The 11,545-nt window shown below is 37.8% G+C and overlaps 1 protein-coding gene across 1 annotated transcript; it reads right to left on the bottom strand.

The window, feature by feature from the left end:
• Positions 1–674: 674 nt before the first annotated feature.
• On the bottom strand, positions 675–8,650 carry hoxc1a (homeobox C1a). Its single transcript, XM_017486556.3, has 2 exons — positions 8,083–8,650; positions 675–1,412 (listed from the first exon to the last, which is right to left on the bottom strand). Exons 1-2 carry the CDS (start codon positions 8,588–8,590, stop codon positions 1,060–1,062), a joined length of 861 nt encoding a protein of 286 aa, XP_017342045.1. The 5' UTR covers positions 8,591–8,650; the 3' UTR covers positions 675–1,059.
• Positions 8,651–11,545: the final 2,895 nt, after the last annotated feature.

Below are 11,545 nucleotides of genomic sequence, written 5' to 3'. Positions count from 1 at the left end.
ACTTGGTACGTTGACAGCGTTTAGCCATTATTTAGAAAGACGAGGAGCACTGACTTGCAGCGCTCTTTATTTTGCAGATAAAAAGCACTGGCAGCGTGAACATGACACGTACAACGAGTAGGCCTACAGGCGAAGACAGTACAGGAAATAACCTGGTGTGGACTCTGTGTGTGTGTGTGTGTGTGTGTGTGTGTGTGTGTGTGTGTGTGTGTGTGTGTGTGTGCGCTCGCGCGCGCCAATATACCGTTATGAGTCTCTTAATTTACTTATACATTTAAGATACTTTAGTTATGTTGTAGAACCTTCTAGGACGTTTCTTGGCCTTCCGAGCTTCTTTTTTATTTTAAGCTTAATATTTAAAAATATGCTTTTTAAACATATTACTGCATCCTAAACGAACATCGAAGATAAAAACCAACAACGATACACCCTCTCAACAAAAAAGGGTAGGCCTACTAAATCCCACCTTTCCTTGTCACCCTTTAATCTGTAGCCTGGAAATATGGACATATTGTACCTAAAGTAAACAACTGGCCCGCAATTACTATACAGAGTAAAACTTTAAGCATACCCAGTAAATGTAAAAAAAAAATGGTGCACACCTCTCAGCGACAAGAAATGGTACACTTTAGTACCCTTTTATTCATCAGAGAGGATATAAATAATAATTTTAAGAAATTTTAATTTTAAGAAAAGAGATTTTAAGTCCTTAAAATCTGCAGTAGTGCGAACATAATTAATAAGAAAAGGATTATAACTATAGAAAAGAAATAGCCTATATACGCTATATTATTATTAATACAAATAATAAAGTGCATTTGGTAGGCAAGACATCAACAGGTGAGGAGAGAACACCAGATATGCTCTCTAGTTTCGAAAATACTTACAGTATATTTTCATTATCATAACCGTAATAATCCCCCCCAGATTAATTTTTTTTCTGACTTGGCGATCCTTTATCTGTCATTTGCCCTTTTATAATGTCGGCGCGTATAGCGCGCGCAGGAGGGGGCCAACGCGTAAGGCTCCTGCATATTGCTAACAGAAATGAATGGAACACTAACTCTCCTCTGGAAGCGCACACGTGTCCGTTGTGTTTGAGTGCAATTCCAAACAGCTTCCCGGTTCTGGATGTGTGTGTATGAGACGCTGCGTTTTCTTCAGTTTCATGCGTCTGTTCTGGAACCACACTTTGACCTGATCCTCACGGAGCTGCAGCGCGCTCGCGATCTCCACCCGACGCGCGCGCGTCAGGTACCTGCTGTAGTGGAACTCCTTCTCCAGCTCCGTGAGCTGTTTGGTGCTAAAGCTGCTCCGGGACAGTGTGTGTGGACTGTCCTCGATTTCATTGTGTCCACCGTCCACTTTCACAGACTGGAGGAAATTCTGTGCGCCGGTTACACGGGCTTTCCCTGCAGTACAAAATAAGAGAAATGAAACAATTTTTTTCTCGCCATGAATTTTCGATGTCCACCATCATGCGGCTAAATATTCCACTGTGAAGATTCTGATGTTAAAAATTAGAGAGTTAAACTTGATTTTTGAGTCCTCTGTATGAACTTGGTGTGCGTCCTGTACAGATTTTCTATGTAGGCTAGATGGCGAAGAAAATGGTCACAAAAACAATCATCCTAATTTATAGTACATGTGAATATTTTGCATTTGATTTGGCTTGTTTACAAAATGACCAGAGTACGACTTGGCTAGCTCGAACAGATGGCACGAGAGTTAAAGCAGGTCTCTAATTGAAGATCAGGTCTTCAACATCATCCTGCCTTATGGTGGGGATCAACGATATTCACTACGTCGCGTATACATCTATAGTTTTCTCTTATTGTTTGGAATTACTCATATACGCCACACGCAATATGTAAAAATAAATAAATAAATACACACAAAAAAACCCCCAAGCATTATTTCACCCACAAATACAACAGAAATAATGAATCATATTACTGGAGCATTCAGTTCTAAATGTAATGTACACCTCAATTTTCCAGCTTCTGTAACAAAATTAACTAAGAACTAATTATGTGAACCCTCTGTGACTTGTTCGCACATTAATTTTACCTATAAAGACCACAGTATTTATTCTTTTTCTTTATCAGCTTTTATAAAAAATAATTTCAATTATTGATATAATATGTTGATCCATTTAGGGATTAGTTTCCTTCCTCAAATCCTCTATAAAAATATGATTTTATTTAATATATAGCTTATTTTACATTGCTGAAAAAGGGGTGCTATTTTTTTAATAAGCCAACTGCAACTTACAAAATTTATGCCATATCTTTTGCAACATTTATATCTGTAACCTGCATATTAAGGACACCTTTTGAGAGAGTGACCACTTCTAATTTTTTCACTTGCTGGGGATTTATTCTTTATTTTGCCGCAGTGTTTATAGTCAGAAGTTCTACATTTGAGTTCAAATGAGAACAGTTCTAAGCACATGCAGTACTGCATTTAAGACCGTCGCTGTTAGTATGAGATTTTGTTTGTGATTGATCACACATCTATTTATGAGTTATTCAGATTCTTAAAGCCCTAGTCATTTCCATGTTCAGGGAGTTTATATGTTCTGTATGAGCTGAAGAGTAGACAGGAACTGTTCTTGAACCTTTGCTCTTGACAGGGGTGGCTGGGGGCAAGTTACAAGACAGAGTTGCTATCCACCACCATGTGTTTGAAGGACATTCAAGAGACATTACTGTGAAAAACATTACTGGTCAACCATATATATATATTGAGACAAAACAGCGCTACTGATTTTCTACTTTGAACTCCTCGAGGAAGGGTCAGACTCATGCGTTCATGAGCATTCTGTTTGGTGCAACACATTCTGTTGGGTGCAGATGCCCCAAAGAAACTTTCCTTGAGCAGGGAGTCAAGGAATTCAAAACTTTATTGTCAGAAGATATGGGCATAAGTTATAAGTTAGCTTGAGCTTAGAGCCGTTTACAGTTTAATATTTTAACAATTTATGACCCTTTCCATATAAGCAAAATAATAAAACAGCTCTTTGATGTTTCCCCCCTGTTATTCTGGTAGTTGTTTCACTGAGAAAATGCTGGTTCTGTACATGATTCTGTATTTCTTCAGTTCTCAGAATCAAACGAGAGTATTTGCATACACTACTGTGATAACCCCTTGTCTGAAATCAACATACAAAGCAAGTGACATCAACTCAGGTAAAGTCAGACAGTTTTCTAGTCTAACTAGCAAGTCCAACACAAAGTTAAAAATAATTGAAAACAACCTCTCCATAACAATCGATTCGCTTTTGACAATTATCCTATAAATTGTTTCCAAATTAATTAAGTTCTTAAGTTTACTAAATAAACAGTTTTGTATCAGCCAACATCTAGACTGAGAAGCAATATCCAGCGGAAACCCTATGAAATGTACTGTAATTTATTTTTGCTAACAGATATTCACCAGACAGCGCAAAAGACCTCAGATAGTTAAGTAGGAACTGTATCTAGCAGTTAAAAGTTATCAGCTAGTCAGTTATGTTTATATAATGTAAAACATATGTATCATATTATAAAGTATAAATAATACCTAAGTTATGCTTTATTTTTCTTGGACTGATGAAGCCTCAGTTCGGCCTGGAGTTTGGTTGATTTAGCTACAGCTGGATCCTCCTCAGAAGACTGAATACATCCTCCCTATCCAGCTGTGTAGCAGTTTAAACATGCTAACAAGTGGTCAGCTAACAATTGCAGTTAACAGATAACCTCTTACCCATGGATATACTTTCAAAATAAAATTCTTTCTTTTTAACTTGTACCCCAAAGGGTAGTCCATAACACTGATGACAGTAGTAACCGTTAAGTGTTTGACGGCTAGTTAAAGTAATTACGCTGTAGAATAATTTAACTTTTGTTTGCTAGCATCCAATTTTCTGCAGGATGTTAGCTGGATGGTGCCCTGCGATGGATTGGCACCCTGTCCAGGGTGTACCCTGCCTTGTGCCCGATGCTCGCTGGGATTGGCTCCAGGTTCCCCCGCGACCCTGAAGAAGGAGTAAGCGGCAGAAGATGGATGGATGGATATTAGCTGGATGTTATGCATATGTTTTTTAAAATACATAGGATACTGTAAATGGATCTACCCATGGTATGGCTGTAAATATACCAACTAGAGCCAGTTTTTAAAATATTGTCTAGCCAATGAAATGGCTTGAAGGCACCTGAATGGCTATAAAATATGTAAGTATGCAAAAATATCACAGAAAAGGCAGTGAAATCTCAGAAGGTTTTAATATAGCACTGTAAATGGTCTGGGGTGTCCCTCTTAATGCAAAACCCAACATTAGTGGGTTTTTCTTTCAATGAAAGGTTAAAATTATAAACTGTTAGCCATCCAAGAAAACACTGAGGAACCGTTTTTAGGAGTGTAGCTAATGATAAAATAGCAGTTAATCATAATTCTGTTAACACTGCTTATATAATAACTACGTAGATCGCTAGGTGCAAGTCCAGGCTACCAATATGCCATCGAGCACTCAGTCCAGTGTGGTGTGTTTGTTAGGTCAAGTTTCAGTTCACCAATAGACATTTTAAGTGTGTGCCACCTTTTAAGGTCCATCTTAAACTGTGCCAAATTTTAGATATTAAAAGCGTTAAAATCTTGCGTATGGACTTTGCAAATCTGTGTCATTTAAATGTGGAGCTTATTTACAGACAGTAGAGCCTGACAAATGTGCAAACAATTCCTATATGACGATCAAGTCTGACACTGGAAGTGAAGGACAGTGGTTTTGTTCTTATATGCGTATATATATATATATATATATATATATATATATATATATATATATATATATATATATATATATATATATATATATATATTAGCAAAGTAAGACAAGAAACTACAAGCCACTGTGAGGTCATTTGATTTGTTTGTTCAATCATTAGAATAAAAATCAAGGTTTTACCTCAAACACCTTCAGGCAGCCTTTACAGCTGCAAAGAATCCCCCCCTCCGAGACACACACACACATACACACAATCTCTCACTCTCTCTCTCTCTATCTCTCACCTCTCTCTCTCGCTCTCTCTTCTCTCTCTCAGAAAGACACACTTGGCCCTTTCTGAAATATCACTGTAGTGAAATATGGATTGTCTGTGACAGCTCTTGGCACTGTTTAAGGATCTTTGTCATTTCAGCTAAAACAACTAATATCAAACTTTGTAAATAAGTAATGGATGAGCAAAAGTGGGTTTAAGGTCACCTCTGACTGTCAGGAGCACTCAAACATTCAATTTTTTTAAACAATGATTTTACTGAAAGTTGTTTTTTTGGTTTGAAAGAACAATAAAGAATCTAAAAATGTTCTAGTCTGTAACCCTTCAATGATGAAAAAAGCCATATTTTAAGGGTGGTTTTAAACTTTCAATTTCGAACCCTGAAACTTTTGTTTTTAAATCTAAGATTGTACATGCATTTACACATATAAAGAACATTTAAATAGCAAGAATTTGCTTCTGAAAGGAAAGGCATAAAGGAATCAAACCGGGATTGCTTTGGAGAGGCTCATTTGGAGATGTGGCATGGTGATGCTGACTAATCCCGAGTGACCGGAGAAGAGAAAGCAGCAGAGATCGATCTAGATTGCCTCAGTCATCTGGACATCCAGCCCACTGTAATTCAGGTGCTGTCAGACTGTTATTGAAGGATGGTGTTGTGGGAATATGTACAAAATGCTGAAGGATTCAGTTACACAGAGCTGAGGCAGGCTTTTTGCTGATCCACACAAATAATCTGTACACATAAACACATATTCACTGGTCACTTTAATAGGAACACCCATACCCCTGCTCATTATCATATGCAATTATCCAATCAGTCAATCATGTGGCAACAGGACAAAGCATAAAATCATGAAGATACTTCAGTTAAGCTTCAGTTAATGTTCACATCAAACATCAGAATGGGAGAAAATGTGATCTCAGTGATGAGGTTGGTGGTGCCAGATGGGCTGGTATGAGTATTTCATTAACTGCTGATCTCCTGGGATTTTCACACACAATTTTCACACGCACTGTCTCTAGAGTTTACACACAATGGTGCAAAAAAACAAAAAACATCCAGAAATGATTTGCAGATAAGAGACGGCAGACTTTTTTTCACTTGACAAGAAAGCTACAGCAACTCAAATAACCACTCTTGACAACCATGGTGAGCAGAAAAGCATCTCAGAGCACGCAACATGTCGAACCTTGAGGCGGATAAGCTACAACAGCACAATAAGACCACATTTGATTCTACTCCTGTCTGCCAAGAACAGGAATCTGAGGACTACAGTGGGCACAGCTTCATCAAAAGTGGAGAGTCAAAGATTGGATGGAAAAACATTGCGACATCACTATGCTATATCACTATTCTGTTTTAGATTATAGTGTTACAACAAAATAGATAGAAGGAATTGCACACTACCACATGATGTGCTAACGAGGCACTGTGTGAGGCCAGTGTGTCTTAAAATAAACAAATAAACACTGAGCAATTTTTGGCCTAGCATGCAGACAGTTTATAAAAAAAAGTATTGCAATATAATACATGCTATAGTAATGTTCAGTTGGCTTTGTTAAACAAATAATATGTCATATTTTGATGTAGAAAAAAATACAAATCATCCACAAATGAAAGGCCTACTCAGGGAATGGCCACATGACATTTATTACATGATTCTTCTATAAGCCCTAATGCATTAGATGCTTAAATATTTCACCCCAGTAAGTAAGTGTTGACAGAGATGCAATCATACAACTAGACATAAACCACATTCTCTCTCTCTCTCTCTCTCTCTCTCTCTCTCTCTCCCTCCCTCTCTCTCTCTCTCTCTCTCTCTCTCTCTCTCTCTCGCCTTCTGTATGCAGGAATGCAGTACTCCACATTAAAGCCAAAACATACCTGGAATTCTCAACACTTTTGTGGTTTTAGTGAAGGTAGATCAAAATGACAAGCACCAGATGCTCCTGCACATCAAGCTAATCACAGGCTTTTGGCCTTGCCTCAAATCTCAGTCTCCCTACCTATTTCTCCTGACCACAATCTCGAGGCAACACAGCTGCACAAGAACTTTAGTCTGATAGATGTCTGTGAGGTAGTCAGTTATCGTCTGTGTGGCCTGGGAGAGCATTCTTCCTCTTGGGATATGGACACCACATGCATTGCATAATTACTAATAAATGTAAAATACATTTGACAGATCATGTGTTACTGCATGGGATATTTTACAGAGAGAAAAAAACAACAAAGATAACTCAAACCACAAGGAACTTTGAGAAAGATGTCTTGTTGGAGTTTGTAGAATAGAAAATTGATTGTTAATAGGGGTGTGCATTAAGCACTGGGATTAGGAAAGTTCCTCTGGACTTTGTTTGGCTCTTAATAGACAAGGAGCTAGGGGGAGCTGGACTACCTTAAATATGCTCTTAGCAATTTACAGGGATATACTATGAAATGTAGTCAAGGGAAAGCAGACCCACTAGAGGGTATGAGTGCAATATAGATCATCATGCCTGTTTTCCTTAAACTTTCACATAAAGGTTTTCATCACTTGGATTTGTTGACGGGAAGCCTAATCTGGAAAGTAATGACTCAAACATTGCCAAGTGTGTAGATCTTGAGCTTGGCTTTAGGTTTTCTAGCACTCACCACTTCCTCTATGTTGGATCACTGGACTTGTGGTCCACTCTAGGTTTTAATCTTTGTATGGTAAAGTCATTCCATGTGGGAAAAACATTTATGTATATAGTATTGCTATCATTTGCATATATAATTACATATTCCGGTTTTCCCACCATTAAAAAAAATCAAATAAGCATGCTAAAATTTTCAAGGGCAGTGAGTTAGAATTCAAGATAAAGGTGACACATTGAATTACAGGCCCAAAAGTTTTTTTTTTTTTTTTTTTTAATACTTTGATTGGTCCACGTTAATTTTATAATCACTGGGCAGATTTCTTGTCATTGAATTCCGGAAAATTTATGCACTGTTGGTGTACTTTTTGGCACATCAAACATTTCTGTGCACGCGCATAAAGTTCACAAAAACTTTCCAACTTACCAGTGCTCGCTTGGTTGCGCTTCAGCTTCATCCATTCGAAGGGCTTTTCCATCTGTGTGGCCTCGTGTAAACGGGTAGAACCGGCATCCTTGGTGTTACCGGGTTTCACAAAAGCGAGATGATATCTTGGGTCATCACATGAGTTGATGTTATGCACGCGCGCGTTGATTGGGTCGAGCGCGCAACAACACTTCCTTGTGAAAGTGTGTAAGGAAGGAGAGACGTGGGCTCCGGAACCGGCCTGTTCACTCCATCGGGGTGGATTCAAGCAGAAGTGGTCTTGATCTGGACGTCTCAAGTCCGAATTCCTAGACCGTTTCGCGCACACGCCTGCGAACGTTTCTGACCGGAACGCCGACAGGAAATGTCCTTCAAGTCGGATTTGGAGTTTGCCTGGGTCTAAATCCTGACGCGCTGCCTTGTTTGCACAGTTGACTTTGGTGAACTCTGTGTCTCTATCACATGTAAACACCTGGTAAGAAGTCATGACAGCATCCCCCCTGCACATACTTCCTTCGACCACCGAGCCTAAATGCAGTATCTACTTTGGCAACACGCACCGCGTGCACCGAGCCTACACACACGCACACACGCGTGCGCGCGTCTTGCAGAAACATTCGATCTGTGATTGATGGGGATGACGTGCCCTCTAACTCGTGGCCAATAGCCGGACATCTCCTTCGTCTGAATATTTACAATACAAAGCAAGCAAGTTTTGACCACGTGGGAAGGTCGTTTCTGAATCAGCATTCAGGAGCTGATCGGGTAACCATGCTTAAACATTTCAAAGGTCGTGAGTTAGGATTGAACTAAAAGTTTTGGAAGGTGTAGTAGACTACACAGCCACTAAAATTCCAGGCCTCAAAAGCATCAACTGTAATCACTCCTCATGCATCAACACGTGCTGTTTGTTCATTTGGAGTGAATAGACACTTTAACAGAAGTACAAATTGATATAATTGTTAGCATGTTACGTACATACACATCAACATTAGTCAAGCTAAGGAGAAAAGGCTATGCGTTTGCTAGAGCTCCCGTTACTGTTCAAATATTTCTAACACACATATGCAAATGTATGTAAAAGTTAAGCAAAGTACAGAAAGTTTTTTAGAGAAAAGGGGATATATGTATGTATTAAGGGGGGCATGGTAGCTTAGTGGATGGCACATTTGCCTCGCACCTCCAGGGCTGGGGGGTCGATTCCACCTCCGCCCTTTGTGCCTAGAGTTTGCATTTTCTCCCTATGCTTTGGGGATTTCCTCCGGTTATTCAGGTTTCTACCCCAAGTCCAAAGACATGCGGTGTAGGTTGAATGGCATTTCCAAATTGTCCGTAGTGTGTGCTTGTTTGTGACTGGCCCTCTGTCAAGGGTGTCCCCCGCCTAGTGCCCTGAGTACAGATAAGCGATATAGAAAATGGATGGATGGATTAATAATTATGTTAGTGTAAATAATAAAATACCCATATTTTTAAAGCAAAGTGATATGTATATGTGTTCTCTCGTATGTCCTTCAGTACGTAGAAAGCCTTGTAGTTCAAATAAAAACAGATGTTTGCTTTGGGATGTCAAATATATTCAAGGCAAGGATTAAAGTCTTTAGTATGGATCAAACTCATGAAAGAAATATCACTAATCACAGATTTAATGCTTATTTATGTGGATAATTCTTGTTTTTATAAATAGCCCATATGGGTTTGAGTTCCCCTCATGATAATAATTTATAATTGAGTAGTTGAAGCCAGGTTAACTACACTATACAGTCATAAAAACTCACAAAACAAGACAACAATTGGTCCTCAAACTCCATATTACATCTTCTCTGAAGTATATAGAGATATTGTAGGTTGTATCTAAAATAAGACTGCAAAATCCCAGATGACCTTCACTTTAACTCAGTGATTTCAAAGGCCACAGTTACTCATCATTTTTTTCTTCTTCCCTTTCTTTCTTTTAAATAAGCTAAATATGTTATCCACTTGTTTATGGTGTGTGATGCTGTGAGCTATAAGCAGCTGCTGCTCTGAGGTCATGTACAGGTCAAATGATAATTAACAGCTGCTTCCTGTCTCAGAAGGAAGAGCTGCTTTTCCTATTAAATTTTCTTTAAAAAATGGCGAGGTCACAGATGATAAAGAAGGCATTTTATAATATGCCTTATATAAATTTACACAAATATGTTGAACACTACACTTTACTTGAAGAACTTGATATTAAATGAAAGTTACAATGAGAAAGAAGTGCAGAAAACCTTGCTGTAGTGCTCTTATAAAAACGTATTTTGTTTTTGCTGAATATAAACCAGTAACCAGTATGGCCAACCTTACAGAGCCATTAGGGAATTTTAATACAGAGAAAAGCATATTTCTATAATCCAGTATTTTCATATAGTGATTTTGAACTATGATGTACAGTCCAAAATTGTTTAGTCTACTGTTTCACTGTTGTATGTATATCAAAAATAAGTTATTTTTTAAAATAAATATGTCTACAGTAAGACATACGCAAAATTAATATAATTGTAAATTAGAAAACAAACATCATAAAACCAGGTAACAATACCCATTATGACGATGCAAGTTCAAGTGCAAGTATTTTTTTTTTTAATTTTCATGTTCAATATTCACTGTATTATTATACTGTTAGTATTATAATGCATGAATGTAATTCCATTAGTTATCTGTATAAGTTTACAATTACATTACCGCATAATTTATGCATATTCTTGTAATTTGCAAATGTGTAGTTTATGAAATTATTGTTTTTACAACTCTCATTACTCATTATCCCAAATATCACGAATGATGCAATATTACAAAACTTTGAACAGCCCGTCAGCACCCACTCCCCCTGAACCCCACCCATCCCCCTGCATTGATGGCAAAAAGTTTATCAGTACAGACACAAATCAGAGAACTGCAAAGATGATTTTCTCTCCGGCGGAAATCTTTGTCCATATATTAACACTAAAATAGGAAGCCGTAATCCTATTTTAATAAACTCTGCTTTGACTCACTCTAGAATAGCCCGCTAGTCTCTACAAGCTCTGGCTATCAGCTTAATAATGTATGCAGCCCTTCAGCAAATAAGAAAAGGTGGGGGGAATGAAAAGCACACACACGAATACATACATGGACACACACATTTTGCAAATACACATACATTCAGCAATATGCAAAAAAAAAAAAAAAAAAAGAACAAGCTTGTTTAGGGTTGCCTTTTATTTAGCATTTTGTGTATCTGGTTTGTATCTGCTTCATTGATCACCAGAGAAGATGTATTTTGTTAAGTGTCAATAACAGTAATAATAAACAATAAAAAAAAAAATTAAAACACAAAATATTCTATTTTTGTAATGATGTTTATTTTCATTTATAGATTAGCATCATTTATCATCTATACAGTACAGCCGCTGTATGAATTGCTGTAGTGAGCACAAGAGGAACCATCCACTTATAGTAAAAA

The sequence above is a fragment of the Ictalurus punctatus genome, chromosome 15, assembly GCF_001660625.3.
Source record: "Ictalurus punctatus breed USDA103 chromosome 15, Coco_2.0, whole genome shotgun sequence".
In the NCBI taxonomy this organism is placed as follows: Eukaryota; Metazoa; Chordata; class Actinopteri; order Siluriformes; family Ictaluridae; genus Ictalurus; species Ictalurus punctatus.
This window is presented reverse-complemented; position numbering and strand designations above follow the sequence as displayed.

What these genes read in the sequence shown, in the direction of transcription:
- hoxc1a (XM_017486556.3), bottom strand. Translation starts at nt 8,590, where the DNA reads ATGTGCAGGGGGGATGCTGTCATGACTTCTTACCAGGTGTTTACATGT. An exon ending in GCGCAACCAAGCGAGCACTG is followed by an intron (nt 1,413 to 8,082) that starts GTAAGTTGGAAA and finishes TTTGTACTGCAG; the next exon opens with GGAAAGCCCGTGTAACCGGC.